The sequence below is a fragment of the Perognathus longimembris genome, chromosome 13 (genome assembly GCF_023159225.1).
Source record: "Perognathus longimembris pacificus isolate PPM17 chromosome 13, ASM2315922v1, whole genome shotgun sequence".
Classification (NCBI taxonomy): domain Eukaryota; kingdom Metazoa; phylum Chordata; class Mammalia; order Rodentia; family Heteromyidae; genus Perognathus; species Perognathus longimembris.
The window spans coordinates 58,957,305-58,975,165 of NC_063173.1; the positions used below are offsets into that span (position 1 = coordinate 58,957,305).

General features: G+C 55.2%; 2 protein-coding genes across 3 annotated transcripts; one reads left to right on the forward strand and one right to left on the reverse strand.

The window, feature by feature from the left end:
- The first annotated feature begins 1,351 nt into the window (after positions 1–1,351).
- Positions 1,352–7,610, forward strand: Npas4 (neuronal PAS domain protein 4). Its single transcript, XM_048360761.1, has 8 exons — positions 1,352–1,599; positions 2,256–2,407; positions 2,572–2,674; positions 2,763–3,036; positions 3,220–3,329; positions 3,666–3,801; positions 3,919–5,348; positions 6,863–7,610. The coding sequence occupies exons 1-8, from the start codon at positions 1,425–1,427 to the stop codon at positions 6,889–6,891; spliced, it is 2,409 nt and encodes an 802-aa protein (XP_048216718.1). The 5' UTR covers positions 1,352–1,424; the 3' UTR covers positions 6,892–7,610.
- Positions 7,611–14,340: 6,730 nt separating this feature from the next.
- Positions 14,341–17,817, reverse strand: Mrpl11 (mitochondrial ribosomal protein L11). 2 transcript variants are annotated; one of them, XM_048360763.1, is made up of 5 exons: positions 17,605–17,817; positions 17,259–17,318; positions 16,301–16,394; positions 16,059–16,218; positions 14,341–14,742 (listed from the first exon to the last, which is right to left on the reverse strand). In XM_048360763.1, the coding sequence occupies exons 1-5, from the start codon at positions 17,725–17,727 to the stop codon at positions 14,637–14,639; spliced, it is 543 nt and encodes a 180-aa protein (XP_048216720.1). In that variant the 5' UTR covers positions 17,728–17,817; the 3' UTR covers positions 14,341–14,636. The 2 variants fall into 2 exon arrangements, with proteins under 2 accessions (XP_048216720.1, XP_048216719.1); XM_048360762.1 differs by having other exon boundaries at positions 14,347–14,742; positions 17,223–17,318.
- Positions 17,818–17,861: the final 44 nt, after the last annotated feature.

Below are 17,861 nucleotides of genomic sequence, written 5' to 3' on the forward strand. Positions count from 1 at the left end.
TTTGGGGGGGGGTCGGGGGTGCAGAGGGCTGAGACTGCCCAGCCTGCCGTGAAGTGGAGAGGCTAAGGGTGCGCGCGCGCGGGCTCGTGAGCGTGCACGGACGTCCAAGTGGTCAGGACGAGGGGGAAGCCGAGCGCCGGGAGCGGGCGGGAGGCCGCGGTGCGGGGATCCCGGCGGCGGCGGGGCCGGGCGCGGACCCCGGCCGGGACCCCCGCCTTCCCGCGGGTCCCCGGCGGCGGGCGCGCTGCGGTGGGGGGGGGGGGGAAGCGCCGCGGAGGCCCCGCCCGGGAGGCCCGCGAGGCCCCGCCCCGCCGCCGCCGCCGCCGCCGCCGGAGGATTCCTGCCCTAATATGGAGCCGGGATTCCCCGGCCCCGCCCCCGCCCCCGCCCCCGGCCCGGCGCGGGGCCCGAGGCTCTCACGGGGGAGGGGGAAGGAGGGGGGAGGCCCAGGTCCTCACCGTGCTCGGGGGGGAGGGGGCTCTGCCTCAGTTTCTCCCCTAAGTGGCCATGGCCGCGTTGTTGTTCCCGGGCTGTGGCGAAAGAGGACCGGTGGTCCCACCAAATCCATCCCACCCCAGGACGTGGTCCCCCGGCCCCGGCCCCCCTGGCGCATGGACAAGGCCCGAGAAGCCGAGGGAGGAGCCAGTTCTTTGAAAATGTCCAAGGGACCCCCAGGCTGAGTGGACCCCAGGAGGGGACTCCGCGGAGACCCCAGCTCCTAGGGCCGGGGGAGGGCATCTCCGTCCCCCGGCGCAACCTACCCTGCCCCTCGGGGCTTGCTTGTCTCTCTGGAGCGCGGGGCACCAGGGTTGGGCTCTGCGGGGGTCGTGAGGGGCCAGGGTGGGAGACAGTGGAGCTTGGGGGGCCAGGGTGGGGGTCATCGGGGCGTGGGGGGTCTACGACGGGTGCCCCCGAGGTGTCAGGGGCCAGGGTGGGGGGTCGGCCCCTCGCTGCCCCCTGTAAGCCTCTCCTGCGGGCGGGGGGCGCCACGCTCTTCCCCCTCCCCACACCGAGCACCCCGCACCCCAGTTGGGGCTTCTAGAAGGCTGTGCGCTCCGCCCCCTCCGCAGCCTCCCTTCTCGCCCTCCCGCCCCCCTCCCGCTCGGGCTCGACGTCACGGGATGACGTCGGAAGCTGGGGAGGGAGGGGGAGCCCCCCCAGCCGGTGCTCCCGCTGCAGCGCGCTTAGCCCAGCCTCCCGCTCTCCCCCCCCCCGCGTCTCCAAAACGCGCCCCCCACGCCTGGCAGGAGCTATATAAGGCGGGCGAGCCAGGCGAGGGGGGCAGCGCAGCCGAGCAGAGCCCGGAGAGGAGAGCGCGAGCGCCGGCAGCGCGAGCCCGCGAGCCAGCCCGGAGGACGCGGACGCCGGAGCGCGGGGCGCCCGGCCGGAGGACGGCGACGCCGGAGCCCGGGGCGCCCGCAGCCATGTACCGCTCCACCAAGGGCGCCTCCAAGGCGCGCCGCGACCAGATCAACGCGGAGATCCGGAGCCTCAAGGAGCTGCTGCCGCTGGCCGAGGCGGACAAGGTCCGCCTGTCCTACCTGCACATCATGAGCCTGGCCTGCATCTACACTCGCAAAGGCGTCTTCTTCGCCGGAGGTGAGCGGGCGAGCCGGGGAGCCGCGGGGCGCGCCGGCCGCACTTCGCCCGAGTTCTGCAGGGGGTTCGGCCAGCAGGGGCAGGGGGACGGCAGGCGGGACGGGACGGTGCCCGGGTCCGCACCGGCTCGGGGGCGCACCGCCCGGGAGTCTGGGGTGCCGGGAGCCTGGCAAGTTGCGGGGATGGAGCTTACCCAGCCCGGGGAAGAGGCAGCCGCGCTCGGCGACGCCGGGAGCGCTGTCCGCGGTGCTGACCGAGAGCCGGCTCGGGAGCGGCGTCCGCGGGGCGCCCTCCCGGCCGCGCTGCCCTCCGCTCGCGGGTCGCTGTCCGCGGTGCTGACCGGGAGCCGGGGCCGCTGCCCCCCCCCGCATCCGGGAGCGCTGTCCGCGGTGCTGGCCGGGCGGCGCCTCGGTAGCGCTGTCCGCGGTGCCCGGAGCCCCGGCGCCGGCTTGGAAGTCTGAGGACTCCCCGGCTGGGGAGTGCCAGCAACAGGTCCTCTGACCAAGAGCCGCGGGCAGCGGCTCCACAGGTGTGGGCAGGGACAGATCCACGGGCGATTCCACCAGCTCCCCCGACACTCAGCGCCTGCCCTCTCCCCTCTCCCCGGTGACTTCCGACCTCAACCCTGACTCACCACCTCTTCCCGCCCCGCACAGGCGCTCCCCTGGCCGGCCCCACAGGCCTTCTCTCAGCCCAGGAGCTGGAAGACATCGTGGCAGCCCTGCCTGGATTCCTGCTGGTGTTTACCGCGGAGGGGAAGTTGCTCTACCTGTCCGAGAGTGTGAGCGAGCACCTGGGCCACTCCATGGTGAGTATTGCAGGTCCTCTCAGCTCGAGGTTGGGGCACAGATGGGGTGCAATGAGATTTCTCCTCTTGAGGAACTGAGAGTCCTGCGAGAGAGGGGATGGAGAGGGAGAGAGAGAGGCTCCAGCCGTCCTCACTAACAGTGATCTCGGCTTCCGTTCCTCCAGGTGGACCTGGTCGCCCAGGGTGACAGCATCTATGATATCATTGACCCTGCTGACCACCTAACCGTGCGCCAACAACTCGCCTTGCCCTCTGCTCTAGACGCTGGTAAGAACTGGCTTCGCTCATCTTTATTCCAATCTCCTGCATCCACCATTGCTCTGTCTTCTCAACAACCTCTTCTTTTCCCACCCAGATCGTCTTTTCCGTTGCCGTTTCAACACTTCCAAGTCCCTCCGGCGCCAGAGCGCAGGCAACAAACTGGTGCTTATTCGAGGCCGATTCCACGCCCACCCACCCGGAGCCTACTGGGCTGGGAACCCCGTGTTCACGGCTTTCTGTGCCCCACTGGAGCCACGACCCCGCCCTGGCCCTGGCCCTGGCCCCGGCCCTGGCCCTGCCTCACTCTTCCTGGCCATGTTCCAGAGCCGGCATGCTAAGGACCTGGTTCTACTGGACATCTCCGAGAGGTAAGCCCAGAGGGTTTAACTTCAGGAGGGAGGCAGGCCAGCGTTGAGGGACTGTAGATTCTGGAGTCAGGGAGGATGGGACGTAGACGGGCAGAGGGCCTGGGAGGAGGGAGCAAGATGCATGGCTGTTGAGCAAGGAAAACAGAAAGCTGACCTCACCCTTTCCACCTCACCCTTTCCCAGTGTCCTAATCTACCTGGGCTTTGAGCGCAGTGAACTGCTCTGTAAGTCATGGTATGGACTGCTGCACCCTGAGGACCTGGCCCACGCTTCTGCTCAGCACTACCGCCTGCGTGAGTGTCCAGAGAGGCTGCCGATGAGACAGGAAGCTGGGGGGGGGGGAAGGAAGAGGGAGACCAGGCCCAGGATGATGTCGGGGAGATCCCAGGGGCCAGAAGCTTGGGGTGCCCGAGGGTGACTACCAGGGTGAGGAGTCAAAGCAGGAATAGCACCTGAGCTGAGGACCCTGGGTGGTGAGGTCAAGGCGGGGAGCTGAGAGGTGCAGGTTAGGGTAGGTAGAAGCAAAGATGTCATGGCTCCCTCAGGTCAGCGTAGATGCAAACTAGGCGGGGGTTGAGGTGGTGTTGTCTGATGGGCATCCTAACCCCGCATCTCTTCTTTCTTCTCAGTGGCTGAGAGTGGAGACATTCAGGCAGAGATGGTGGTGAGGCTGCAGGCCAAACCTGGAGGCTGGGCCTGGATTTACTGCCTGTTATACTCTGAAGGGCCAGACGGCTCCATTATTGCCAATAACTACCCAATCAGGTGAGCTGCAAGGTAGCAGGCTGGGTGGGAGGGGGTATCAGCTGATGTCAGCAAATCGGAGAACTGCTCTGGACATGAACACCAACCCCTGACCAGCCTCCTCTTCTCTCTTTCCAGTGACACAGAAGCCTGGAGTCTCCGCCAGCAGCTGAACTCTGAAGACACCCAGGCATCTTACGTCCTGGGTACCCCAGCCATGGTGCCCTCATTCCCTGAGAATATCCATTCCCAAGAGCAGTGCTCGAACCCACTCTTTGCCCCAGCCTTGGGGGCTCCCAGAAGCACCAGTTTCTCTAGTGCTCCAGAACTGGGTGGGGTCTCAACATCAGAAGAGCTTCCCCAGCCTTCCAAAGAGATGGGCTTCCGGTACCTGCCATTTGCTGCCGGGCCTGAGCCCGCTCTTCAGGCAGACCTCAGCAAGGATCTTGTGTGTACCCCGCCCTACACACCCCACCAGCCTGGAGGCTGTGCCTTCCTCTTCAGCCTCCACGAGCCCTTTCAGACGCTTCTGCCCACCCCATCCAGCTCTCTTCAAGAACAGCTGACGCCAAGCACCGCCACCTTCTCCGACCAATTGACTCCTAGCAGCGCAACCTTCCCCGATCCACTCACCAGCCCGCTGCAAGGCCCGCTGACCGAGTCTGCAACCCGAAGTTACGAAGACGAGTTGACTCCATGCACCTCTACTTTCCCAGATCAGCTGCTGCCCAGCTCTGCGTCCTTCCCAGAGCCTCTGGGCAGCCCTGCCCACAAGCAGCTGACTCCCCCCAGCACGGCCTTCCAAGCTCACCTGAGCAGCCCCAGCCAGACTTTCCCAGAGCAACTGAGCCCCAATTCTGCCAAGACTTACTTCACCCAGGAGGGATGCAGTTTTCTCTATGAGAAGTTGCCCCCAAGTCCTAGCAGCCCTGGTAATGGGGACTGCACACTTCTGGCCCTCGCCCAGCTCCGGGGCCCCCTGTCTGTGGATGTCCCCCTGGTGCCTGAAGGCCTGCTCACCCCCGAGGCCTCTCCGGTCAAGCAGAGTTTCTTTCACTACTCGGAGAAGGAACAGAATGAGATCGATCGCCTCATCCAGCAGATTAGCCAGTTAGCCCAGGGCATGGACAGGCCCTTCTCTGCTGAGGCCGACACTGGGGGACTAGAGCCACTTGGAGGACTGGAGCCCCTGGACTCTAGCCTCTCCCTTCCGGGGGCTGGCCCCCCTGTGCTCAGCCTGGACCTGAAGCCCTGGAAGTGCCAGGAGCTGGACTTCCTGGCTGACCCTGATAACATGTTCCTGGAAGAGACGCCCATGGAAGACATCTTCATGGATCTTTCCACTCCAGACCCCAATGGGGAATGGGGTGCAGGGGATCCCGAGGCAGAGGGCCCAGGAGGGGCCCCATCGCCTCGCACCAATCTGTCCTCAGAAGACCACAGCTTCCTGGAGGACTTGGCCACCTATGAAACCGCCTTTGAGACAGGTGTCTCAGCATTCCCCTACGATGGGTTTACTGATGAGTTGCATCAACTCCAAAGTCAAGTTCAAGACAGCTTCCATGATGGTGAGTCCACACCAAATGTCCCAGAACTCCCTGGCCTTCCAGGGAGATGCCAGGTGGACTACTGAGTCCGTTCCTTTCTCTGTACGTCAGTGTTGTACATAGGTGATTATCACTTGTTGCTAAGGGTGACAGTGAGGACAAGGAAAATGAAAAACTTGGGCTGGGTGTGATAAGAGTGGTAGAGTACCTGCTTGGCCAAGTGCAAGGTCCTGGGTTTAAAAAATAACACCAAAACAAAAAGAAAATCTAATATGAAAGTTGTGGATCAATAGAAATGGTAGGCAAGGATGATAATTGAAGTTTGTGCTTTAAAGTCTATGAGGGGGCCACAATGTAGCTCAGTGGCTAAGTGTTGCCTAGCAAGTGCAATGTCCTGGGTTTGATCCCCAGTACCATGAAATTCAAGACAAACAAAATACAGTGTGTTTTTTTAAGTCTAGGGGCTGGGAATGTGGCCTAGTGGTAGAGTGCTTGCCTAGCATGCCTGAAGCCCTTGGTTTGATTCTCAGCACCACATATACAGAAAAAACTGGAAGTGGTGCTGTGGCTCAAGTGGTAGAATGCTGGCCTTGAGCAAAAAGAAGCCAGGGACAGTGCTCAGGCTGAGTTCTAGCCCATGACTGGCATAAACAAAGAAGTCTATGAGGGACCTAGATCTATCACCACCACATTTTACAGATGAGGACAATCAAGGACCTAGCGGTAAAGAAATGTTCTTTAGGTTTGACAAAACATGGGGGAAGTTGGAAGGTGCTAGTAGCTCATGCCTGTAATCCCAGTTACTCAGGAGGCTGAGATCTGAGAATTGTGATTCAAAGCAAGTCCAGGCAGAAGTCTGTGAGACTCTTATCTCCAGTTAACCAGCAAAAAACCTGAAGCAGAGGTGTGGCTCAAGTGGTAGAGCACCAGCTTTGAACAAAAAAGGGAGATTGCCTAGCATGGTACTGGTCCTAGTACTGGCATTAAATAAAACTTAGGAGAAGTTGGGGGCTGGGAATATGGCTTAGTGGTAAGAGTGCTTACCTAGCATGCATGCTCAGTACCACATAAAACAGAAAAAGCCGGAAGTGGCGCTGTGGCTCAAGTGGTAGAGTGCTAACCTTGAGCGAAAGAAACTCAGGGACAGTGCCCAGGCCCTGACTTCAAGCCCCAGGACTGGCAAAAAAAAAAAAAAAAGAACTTAGGAGAAGTTGATTAGCGATCTGTCCTAGTATTCTTGTTTCCTAAAGGTGATAGATGGATAAGCCAAGAATTTGTAGACATTCAGGAAAGAAACAGCATGGGGCTCGGGCCCTAGCTTCATTGCAGTAGTTCCCTCCTTTGGCCTCATTCTCTCCAAAGCTACAGCCATAGTGTCCTTCCATCCATTCTTATGACTGTTTATCTGCAGAGCTTCTGGCATCAATTACCCAAGCCCAAATCATATACCAACACTGTACCACACACCCTGAGTCCAAAGACCGGCTTGCCTAAGAAGTCTAACTCCTGTGCTCTCTCTGTCTCTCTCTTCACAGATGGAAGTGGAGGGGAACCAACGTTTTGAATAAGTCTGTGACTTAACGTCGTCAAGTATGGCATATTGTCATCAAGACGTGGAGCCGCTCTCCACCCCCCCGGGACTGTTTGGGGGGATTCTGGGGGCCAGAGGGGGATATATCTGATTCTCCAGGCCCTGAAGGATTTGGGGGGGGGGAGGTGGGAGGGCAAGGGAGGGGAGCTTCTTTTTAAAACCAAGGGACTTTGAGCGATCCCAGTTTCCATTTCAATCTGTATTCACTCGTAGTGAGCTTCCTTGAATGAATTTCAAGCGGAGAATGGGGGAGTCTCATTTCCCCATCCGCGCTGCCCCATGGGCCTGGGCCAGTTCTCCACTCCTAGGGGGCGTAAGCACCCCTAGATCTTGGTGGGGGAAAGGCAGGGCCATCCCCAGGCCAGCCTGTGCCCTGAGGGGCTCGTGACACCCACGTAGAATTCTCTACACTCCAGTAACGGGATTTCAATTCCGATGGACAGTGCCGCCCTGGCGGCCCTTCCTGAGACTTTTGCGCCCCGCGCCTGGGGTGGGGGGCGTGAAGAGACGCTTCGTTCCTTTCCGATGGAGGAAGGCAGATCTGCCGCCACACGCGTGCTTGCACGAGTGCTTGTACCTGGTGCGGGAAGCACCTGCTGCCAGCCGGCCTGGGCCCGCCCTGGACGGCCGCCTCGTGGTTCCGCGGTGACTTTGTAGCCAACTTTATAATAAAGTCCAGTTTGCCTTTTTGGTACCTCTGGTGTCCCAAGCCGCTGTGGACAGGGTGGAAGGGGACGTGAGGGCGTGGGCCCCGCGTTTCCTCCGCTCCTCCTGCACTTGTTCATCCCTCCACTCCTCGTCTGCAGGCGCCGTGCACAGCCCGCCCCGGGCCGGGGGCTCAGTGCCCGGCGGAGGCGACGCCACCGCTTGTCTTCGGAGGGTGGGTTTAGTGTCCAGTCCTAGATGCCCCCCACACACCCCAGGCGGGCAGCGGTCACCATGTGGGAGGGGGCAGAGGGTCTGGGAGGAGGAGGAGGAGGAGGCAGCTTTGCCTTGGTTTGGATACCGGGTTGAAGCACTGGTCCTGGGAGAATGCAGCTTGCTGGCGGGGGCCCTGGGTCCTTGTGTGGAAAGGAAGTCTCCCTGCTACGCATGCGTAGTGTGTGCGGTTAGCGAATGTGTTAGGCTTGTCTCACTAATGAAGCCGGTTCAAGTGCCAGTGGCGCACACATGCCTGTAATCCGAGCTACTCAGGAGGCCGAGACTAAGGCTCAGGGTTCCAAGCCAGCCCATACAGGAAAGCCCGTTAAACGCTTCAGTTAACCAGCAAAGCTGGAGGTGGAGCCATGGCTCAAGTGGTAGAGTGCTAACTTTGAGCAAAAATGCTAAGTAAGAGTGTAAGGCCCTGAGTTCAAGCCCCAATACCAACACACACACACACACACACACACACACACACACACACACACAGGATCACGCACAAAGGGTGCTTCCACATGCACACTCCTAAAGCTGCTGAGCCACCATCTGAAACCATCCAATCTCAGATTCCCAAGACGAGGAAGTACGGGCTGGAGCAAGGGCCTCTCTCCTAAAGTGTGGGGAAGAAATTCTCCTCCTTTGCCACCCCCGGGCCTGTGAAGTAAGCTGTGCAGAACTCTGGAGCAGGAGAAGACAGTTTGCAGGCCAACGCAAGTGGCTTATGCCTGGAGTCCCAACTACTTAGAAGGCAACGAGGGCTCACAGCAAAGCCCAAGCAAACAGTTAGCGAGACGCCATATCAATGAATAAGCCACACCTGAGACTATGTGCTTGCGATCCCAGTTATGCAGAAGGCTGTTGGGATACCAACCCCAGGCAAAATACACGATCCTACCTAAAAGCAGAACAAGTTGAGGGCCTGGATCAGGTGGCAATCGATTAATAAGGCTCAAACCTAGAAAGCTTGAGGTGCTGAGTTCAAAACCCAGTACCCCCACCATAAATAATTTAAAAAAGGATTCCAAAAATGCTGTTTTCCTATGTGTAAAGTCCCAACAGTGACAGAGTAGTTTGGTGAGGGGAAAATGAAAATTAGAAAGAGTTCGATTCACATCACACCTCCACCAAGCATCCCTTGAATGGGAACTTATCCTCAGTTTCTTCAAAGTTGAAGTAGGGAGACAAAAATGACAATTGTCCCCCAAAGGCATCTGGTGCTGACTGGAGAAGCACAGAAAAGAACTAAATTGAGTTAGAGGCTAATGGTGGCTCGAAGGCTTACAGGAAGCCTTTTACTCAGGAAGTTAGACAGATCCAAGTCCCAGTCTTTCCCCCCGGGGCCCAATGGGGCTAGGTTCCAGCTTCAGGGCTGGAAATGTGACAAGTGGCAGAGCACCTGCCTAGCGTGTGAGACCCTGTACTGCCAAAAGCCAAACGAAAACCAAGCCCAGCTCAGAAGCAAAGTGCTTGAGGGTCCCACAAGAGGAACGCTCCCAGAGATCTGTCACCCCTGTCCCTCCCTGCACGGGTTCTGGGGTGTGACAAGAGGAAGGAACTTTCTTTTTTGTTAAAGCAGTTTTTAAGCACCTGTTACAGCATCTCTTAAAAAGGCAGAATAGGGGCTAGGAATGTAGCCTAGTGGTAGAGTGCTTGCCCAGTATGCATGAAGTCCTGGTTTGATTCCTCAGCACCACAAACACAGAAAAGCCAGAAGTGGTGCTGTGGCTCAAGTGGTAGAGCACTAGCCTTGAGCAAAAAGAAGCCAGGGACAGTGCTCAGGCCCTGAGTCCAAGCCCCAGGACTGGTGAAAGAAAGAAAGAAGAGAAAAGAAAAGAAAGAAAGAAAGAAAGAGAGAGAAAGAAAGAAAGAGACAGAGAAAGAAAGAAGGAAAGAAAGAGAAAGAAAGAAAGAAAGAAAGAAAGAAAGAAAGAAAGAAAGAAAGAAAGAAAGAAGGAAAGAAAGAGAGAAAGAAAGAAAGAAAGAAAGAGGCAGAATGGTCAGACAGGGGTGGCTCCTGCCTATAATCCTAGCTACTCAGGAGGCTGAGATTGGAAGCTTGTGGTTCAAAGTCATCCCAGGCAGGAAGTCAGTAAGACTCTTATCTCCAATAAACTACCTAAAAAACAAGCTTGAAGTGGAGCTATGGTTCAAGTTATAGGGTGCTAGCCTTGAGTGAAATGAAGCTAGGGGCAGCATCCAGGCTCTGAGTTCAAGCCCAGGATATCACACAGAGAGAGAGAGAGAGAGAGCGAGAACACTACCTTTTTTGGGTAGTACTGGGGTTGAACACAGATCCTCACACTTGCTAGATAATTGCTCTACCACTTGATCTATGCCTGTAGCTTTTTCCCCCATTGGTTATTGTCAACATAAGGTCTCATTTTATGGCTTTATGCCTCAGTCAGGCCTGGGATGTGGTTCTAGCAATGCTTTCCTATGTAACAGGTCCTGACACATAGCAAACACAGAAAAGCATTTTGCAAGGAGGACCAGAATTTAAGCAAAAATCCGCCAGTCTCTATCATAGAAATGTGTTCCAAAATTCACCAGAGAGCAAAGGACTATAACTTAATAAAAAAAAAAAAAAAACCAAAACTGTGGTACTGGGTCTTGAACTCAGAGCCTTAGGCTCTCACTTGACTTTTTCACTCAAGGCTGGTGCTCTACCACTGGAGCTACTACTCCACTTGTGATGAAAATGTCATGGAGATGTCTTTCTGGCTGGCTTTGCACTGCAATCCTCAGATCCCAGCCTCCTGAGTAGCTAGGATGACAGGCATGAGCCACCAGTGCCCACCTAATGTTTAGTTTTGACACTTAAGGGAACACAAGACACAGCAGAGTCCTAGGTGAAAATGGATCTGAATATCAAAACCAGGGAGAGTCAGGAATTACCACAGCTAAGAGAAGTAAGGAAGCACAAAGGGGAAACAGAGAAAGGCTGCAAGTTAATGAGGATGTCTGAATAGTCAGGACTTCCGTTAATAATACATCAGCATGAGCTCACTCACGCGAGAAAGTACACACAAGTGCCAGATGTTAGTAAAATGATGGCATCAGGACGTGGAGTATACAGGAACTCTGTTCTACTGTCACAACTCCAAATCTATTGGAAACAGAGCAGTTTTTTAAAAAGTGAACATAAAAATCTAAGGAATCCAAGTCCCCTCCTTTCCGCATCATTTGGCAGTCTTTGTGGGTGATGCCTGGCATTCAGATGAGAGATTCTGACCAGACAGTCCAGCACTGGCGGGGGGGGGGGGGGGGGGGGGGTGGAAGAGGGGGGATACAAAGGCAAGTAGCGCCACCTGCTGGAAGAAGTTCATGCCTTGTCCACCATTGGTGATGTACGTGCCTGTGGCTCACGACGTCCGTATTTTAGACCAAATAGGTAAAGTGACTGTAGAAGCCACACGTGACTCGGAAAGTAATTACTGCCCTGGAAGCAATGCACAGGAAGGGGCCCAAGTTCAGGGATCTGAGTGAGCTCTTTTCTCATGTGATAAATGTCACCTGCAGGCGCTAAGAACTGTCCTTGGTGCTGGGAAAACGGAACAAGATCCCTAGGCTCTCCAGGCACCGGTAGTTCACACCTGTAATCCCGATTACTCGACAGGCTGAGGTCCAGAGAATCGTGCTTTAAAGCCAGCCTGCGTAGAAAAGTTCATGAGTCTTGTCTCCAAAAGAGACAGCAAAAAGTGGGTCTGGAGGTGTGGTTTAAGTCGCAGAGCATCAGCCGAGCAAGCAAGTAAGTCAAGAAAGTGTTAGGCCATGAAGGTGGTTCACATATATAGAAAATGGCCAGAGGTGGCGCTGTGGCTCAAATGGTAGAGATCTATCCTTGAGCAAAAGAAGCTCAGGGACAGTATCCAAGCCCTGAGTTCAAGACGCAGGACTGAAAAAAAAAAATAGCATGTTAGCCAGGCACTGGTGGATTATGCCTGTAATCCTAGCTATTCAGGAGGCTGAGGTCTGAGGATGTTGATTTGAAGTCATCTGGGCAAAAAGTCCATAAGACTTTGAACCAACAAAAATCTAAACACACACACACACACACACACACACACACACACACACACAGAGCAAAAAAGCCAAAAGTGGAGCTGGAGCTCCAGTGGTAATATGCCAGTTTGAGTGGAAAAATAAAGCAAGAGCACAAGGCCCTGAATTCAAACTCTACAACTCGCCCAAAAAGAGACAGAAGGGGGGGGGGAGCTTGCCAAACTGGTGATGTGGCTCAAGTAGTAGAGAGCCTGCTGGACAAGGGCAAGGCCTTGAGCTCCAACTCCAGTATCGCCACACAAAAAAGAGGAACATGCGATTTGAACCACAGTGTTGTGGTGGCTACTGAGTTCAGGTTTGGAGTGAGGTCTGAGAAAGCTTGTAACGTGGCAATGTTGTGCTAGAACACTTCAGGTCAAGAGGACCAAGAGGAGCTGGCTCACACTTGTCATGCTGGCTACTCAGGAGGATCTTGGTTCAAAACTAGCTCTGGAAAAAAAGTTGTAGACCCCATATCAGCCAAAAGGAAGCGGGGTGCTGCAGGGTACACCTGTCATCCCAGCTACATGAGAAGCCTAGGTAGTCACAGTCTAGGCCTGCCCACACAAAATGTCAGATTTTATTCTAAAAGTAACAAAATTTGCTGGGCACCAGTGGCTCACACCTGTAATCCTGGCTACTCAGTGTTGGGGACTGTTTTGGCCTTGGTGGAAGAAGGGCACCAAGAGCAAGATGCTGCCCTTCCCCAGCCCTGGGACAATGGGGGAGGGGGCCCCTCCCACCTTTCAGCCTCAACGGGAAAAGAAGCCCCCCCCCCCCCGCCCCTTGGGAGGCGAACACGTGCATGCCACCATGATAAGTTGCCCAGCCCAGAAAGGAAGTTCCAGGATCACTTGAGTGGCAGCACAGTCAGCCAATCAGGCAGTCACCCCAAGTCCTTCCCCTTCCGCCTTTGTCATCATAATAAATTTCTCTGGCCCGCCCTCGGAGGGCTGAGACGCATCCCACCATCGCAGCGTGTCCCTGATGCCTTCTTTCCGCCCCTGCTCCTGGTAACATGTGAGGGGACTGGGGGGAGGGGAGGCTTCAGCAACCTTTCCTCAACTTAGCGCACGTCCACGAGAGTATGCCTTGGCCTTCTGCTGGCGGAAGGCAAGACCGAGTGCTCTTTCATAGATTTTAGGGTTCAAGCATTCTCCCCGGGAGATCGGGGAGAAAGGGATCGTTCAGATCCCGATACTCAGGAGGCTGAGATCTGAGGGCCAAGGTTCAAAGCCAGCTTTGGAAGCAGAAGGTTCCTGAGACTCTTATCTCTGATTAACCACCAAAAAGTTGGAACTGGGGCTGTGGTAAGTGACAAAGTGCTAGCCTTGAGCAAAAAAGCACAGGGAAAACTTCCAGGCCCTGAGTTTAAGCCCCAGGACCAGAATGTAAAACACAATGAAAATTACAAAAAAAAAAAAAAAAGGATGGGGGGGGGCGGGAATATGGCCTAGTGGCAAGAGTGCTTGCCTCATATACATGAAGCCCTGGGTTTGATTCCCCAGCACCACGTATACAGAAAAAGTTAGAAGTGGCGCTGTGGCTCAAGTGGCAGAGTGCTAGCCTTGAGCAAAAAGAAGCCAGGGACAGTGCTCAGGCCCTGAGACCAAGGCCCAGGACTGGCAAAAAAAGAAAAAAATAAAAAGGATTGGGGTATGGCTTAATAGAGCAAAACTGAGTCCAACTTCGGTACCACCAATAAAATTGGTCTAGGAGAATAATGGAAAACATTATAAATAATTACTAGCTTATAAGCAGAATACAATAGTACATAGGGTATGAACTGTTTTTCTTTTCCTTTTCAGTCAGTCCTAGGGCTTGAACTCAAGGCCTGGGCACTGTCCCTGAGCTTCTTTTGCTCAAGGCTAGCGCTCTACCACTGAGCCACAGCGCCACTTCTGGCTTTTTCTGTGTATGTGGTATTGAGAAACTGAACCCAGGACTTTGTGCATGCCCGGCAAGCCCTCCTTTAGAACAGGATGCCCATCCACAAAGCTTGGCCTCCTCTACCTCTGGCGCCATCTCTGAACCCACGTGTTATCTGTGGCTGGTACCTCAAGGGTTCCCAGTGTGGCAGTACTGGGGGAGGGGGTGTCAGGTCATGGGGGCTCCAGCCTCATGAGTGTATTGAGCTCAGTGAGGGCCGAACTCGGGGCCTTGCGCTCGCCAGGCAGGTGCCATTCCGCTGAGCTAAATCCCCAGTCCCTTTACCCCGGTCTTGAGGAACAGAGTGGGTTGTTGTAAAGTGAGAGCCCTCCATAGCTCAGCCTCTTCCGTGTGTAATCACACCCGTTCTATTTCTCTGATTGTGATACAGCTAAGGGGGACTGTACCAGACACCAGCACCATGCTGTTTGGGCTTGCCAGCCACCAGAATCATGAGCCAAGTAAGCATCTTTTATTTATAAAGTATACAATCTCAAATGTTTTATTTCAGCCACACACGCTGTCTGAGCCTCAGTGTACGTATCTGAGGAGCAGGATGAAGATCCCTATCTACCTTGCAAGGCATCTAACACCTGTCTAGGTTGGTTACAACCAGTGCTGGTCCCCTTCCCACGGTCTCAAGACAGAAGTTGAGAATGGGCAATAAAGAATCTTTATTTAGGTTTGATCCTTTGATACAGTCATGTGTATAAAACTATATGAAGTCAGGAAAGTATCAATCACATGTCAGTATGGCCTTCCTTCCCTCTGGTGCAGCTTTCTCAACTGGCCCTCTTCAAAACCCCCAACTATGGAGGCCAGGGGGCTCACTTTTTGGCAGCCTCTGCCTGGGCTGCCAAATCTGCCTCTTTCTGAGCCCTCAGGAATGCAGCTCGCTCCTTCTGGAAACTTGCCAGCTCTTCGGCACTGAGGCTGCAGGTGAAGAGAGAGGGGAGGCCGGTGAGGGTCCAGTGGTTGGAAGGCTCTCACAAGGGCTGCAGAGACCAAGTCCCCTGGCTTCCTCGCTGCCCCCGGGCCCTCCAGACCCCGCACCGTTGCTCTGCCAGGAAGGCCACCCACAATCCTCACTGTCCTCTACCTTCAATCTCCTACTAAAGCTCAATTCCGCCTGTGAGGCCTTGCCTAGATGAACTCTGTACCATAACGAGGTCAAGGGGCTGTGCAGACATGTCCTCCCAAGGCAGAAATGCACCCCCTCATCTCTGTGCTCCCCGCAGAAATAAAGAGTTGAGAAAAGTCAAGTCCAGATCTGCTCTAGGTTCAATTCCACTCAGTTTGGGAAACCATCAATTGTTATTCTTGGCACAAGCAGTGGCACAGCAGCAAGGGGCCAGTAGAGGCTGTCCTGGTCCCTGCTGTGGTGCGGACCAAACTCTCCCACCAACGCCTCCCTTTAAGGAAACAAACGTGCATCCATCCAAAACCCCGTGGGGAGGATGGTGCTTCTGGCCTTGGGATCAAGTCTAAAAGGTCCTTCCTGATTGGTCTCCCCCTCGAACCATGCCCCCTTCTGCCTCTGGGACTAGAGTCTCCAAGAACAGTGGCTTCTGCTTCTTGTTCGTGCCTCCCATCCTTCACTGAGATAATTCCATCGCTTGGAACATTTGCCCCCAGGCTTTGTCCTCCTTTCCCAGGGCTCTCCTTAAATGTCTCTCCCCAGAGACCTTTCAGCGACACACCATGCAGAACCAGGATTTCTCCTCTTTGCTTTTGTGACACTTATTGCTTTTTTTTTTTTTTTTCCCAGCCCTGGGACTTGGGACTCAGGGCCTGTGCACTGTCCCTGGCTTCTTTTTGCTCAAGACTAACACACTACCACTTGAGCCACAGCACCACTTCCAGCCTTTTCTGTTTTATGTGGTGCTGAGGAATCGAACTCGGGCCTTCATGCATGCAAAGCACGCACCCTACCACTAAGCCATATTCCCAGCCCCACTTACTGTTTTTTTTTTAAGTCAACACTGACTACCTGGCTCTATTTACGGATCTGCTCTTCAAGACTATGAGTTCCAGTGGAGTAAGATAAGCATGAGCTCATGCCTAGCTGTATCCAATCCTAAAACAATGTCTGATAATAAGAGATGCTTAAGAAGTGTATCCCCAATGAATGCATGAAGCCTCCACCCAGACTCCATCCTCAAGACTCCAATGTTCTTTGACTCAACAAGCTTCCCCAAGTTAAACCTTTCTGGGCCTTCTCTTCAAATTGCCCCTCCCATGACACTCACTCCTTCACCACTCGGATGCCCAGGGAACGGGCAGAGCCAATGATGGAACGGACAACAGAAGACAGAGGGACATCCTGCAGGGCAAAAGCGTCATCCTGCGCTTTGACAAGGGCAATCTCATATATGTGCTTCAGAGTCAGCAGGCCGGCCACCTCTTTTCCTAAGAAGGAACAAGTCATTCTTCAAGGGTCATTACTTCCCTCCACAAATTCCAGACTCTCAGGAACCCACCTGGCCCGTACCTGTTTCCCGGGCCCCTTTCTCAATCCCAGCAGCTGCCTTCAAGAAGTAGGTAATGGTGGGTTGTCCAGTTTTGATTTCAAATGTCCGGTCAGGCTTAACCAAAAAATAAAAGATATGTAAGAATCCCACACTTTGCAAACTTCTAATATCATTTTCCCTTCCTCCCAATTCACTTTCCTATAGTGTCCCTAACAATCCACAAAACCATATGGCTGGGGATATGGCCTAGTGGCAAGAGTGCCTGCCTCATATACATGAGGCCCTGGGTTCGATTCCTCAGCACCACATATACAGAAAATGGCCAGAAGGGGCGCTGTGGCTCAAGTGGCAGAGTGCTAGCCTTGAGCAAAAAGAGGCCAGGGACAGTGCTCAGGCCCTGAGTCCAAGCCCCAGGACTGGCAAAAAAACACAACAAAAACCATATGGAAAAATCTGTAGCAAACATTCCAGTCGCCTCTATTCCAGGTCTAACTCTGTTCTGGGTGACCCAGTAAGATGGAGGGACAGTGGGAAGAAATGAGATATAGCACAACCAGAGAGCTTCAGAAAAAAAAAAAATATGGTTTAGACTTCACTGTACCTATGGGAGTAATTGGGAGAGACTTGTACCCCGGGCCAAGTTAAAATAGGATGTTTTGTTTTTGTGCCGGTACTGGGCCTTGAACTCGGGGCCTGGGTGCTGTCTCTTAGTTCTTTTTATAACGCTGGTGCCCTACCCCTTGAGCCACACGTCCACTTCCAGCTTTTTACTGGTTCATTGGGGATAGGAGTCTCCCAGATTTGAATGCCCGGGCTGGCTTCCAACTGTGATCCTGAAATCTCTACCTCCTGAGTAGCTAGGGTTACAGGCATGAGCCACGGGCGCCCTGCCAGGAAAGGGTGTTTTGAGGAAGAAACCGCGGATCAGAGCCGGGTGTGCACCTTCACAAAAATCTTCGTGGGCAGAGGAATGCCTGCTTTGATGTCCTTCGTCTTCTCGTTAAACTCCTTGCAGAACTGGTTGATGGAAACGCCTCGCTGTGAGAGAGACACAGAGGGTTGGGGGTGGCAGGGGCCGTCCCGTCCTCCCCGGCTCCATGGCTGGCTCCGGGTTGCCAACTTCCTCCCGCCCTCGGTACCGCTTCACCCGCGGGACGGCGTGCGGCCCCCCTCCCCCCGCGCCCCCCTACGGTCTCTAAGCAGGGGCTCGGGAAGCCGGGGCGCAAGGAGCCTGCAAGTGTGAGCAGCGGACCCGGGCCTCGAACCGAGGTCTCCCAGGTACGCGAGGACCCGGCGCTCATCCCCGCGCCCGCCACCGCCGCACCTGACCCAAGATGGGTCCTAGCGGGGGCCCGGGCATGGCCTGGCCAGCTCGCACGATGGCCCGGATCACTCCACCGGCCTCCGTCTTCTTGACGGCCCGCGAGACCCGGCTGAGCTTCGACATGCCGCGCGGCTTTCGGGCTCCGTTCACCTCCGAGCCTACTGCCAGAGCGATGCTCTGGGCGCCGCCATCTTGGGCCAGAGGTCAAGGGTCCTCACGGTAGGTCAACCAATAGCGGCCTCGTTTCGGTCCTTACT

Coding starts and splice junctions, on each gene's coding strand:
- Npas4 (XM_048360761.1), top strand. CDS start 1,425: ATGTACCGCTCCACCAAGGGCGCCTCCAAGGCGCGCCGCGACCAGATC. Junction 3,802..3,918: donor GCCAATAACTACCCAATCAG/GTGAGCTGCAAG, acceptor CTCTCTTTCCAG/TGACACAGAAGCCTGGAGTC. Junction 5,349..6,862: donor TCAAGACAGCTTCCATGATG/GTGAGTCCACAC, acceptor CTCTCTTCACAG/ATGGAAGTGGAGGGGAACCA.
- Mrpl11 (XM_048360762.1), bottom strand. CDS start 17,727: ATGTCGAAGCTCAGCCGGGTCTCGCGGGCCGTCAAGAAGACGGAGGCC. Junction 16,395..17,222: donor CCACGAAGATTTTTGTGAAG/GTGCACACCCGG, acceptor TTTTTGGTTAAG/CCTGACCGGACATTTGAAAT. Junction 16,219..16,300: donor GAAAGGGGCCCGGGAAACAG/GTACGGGCCAGG, acceptor GTTCCTTCTTAG/GAAAAGAGGTGGCCGGCCTG.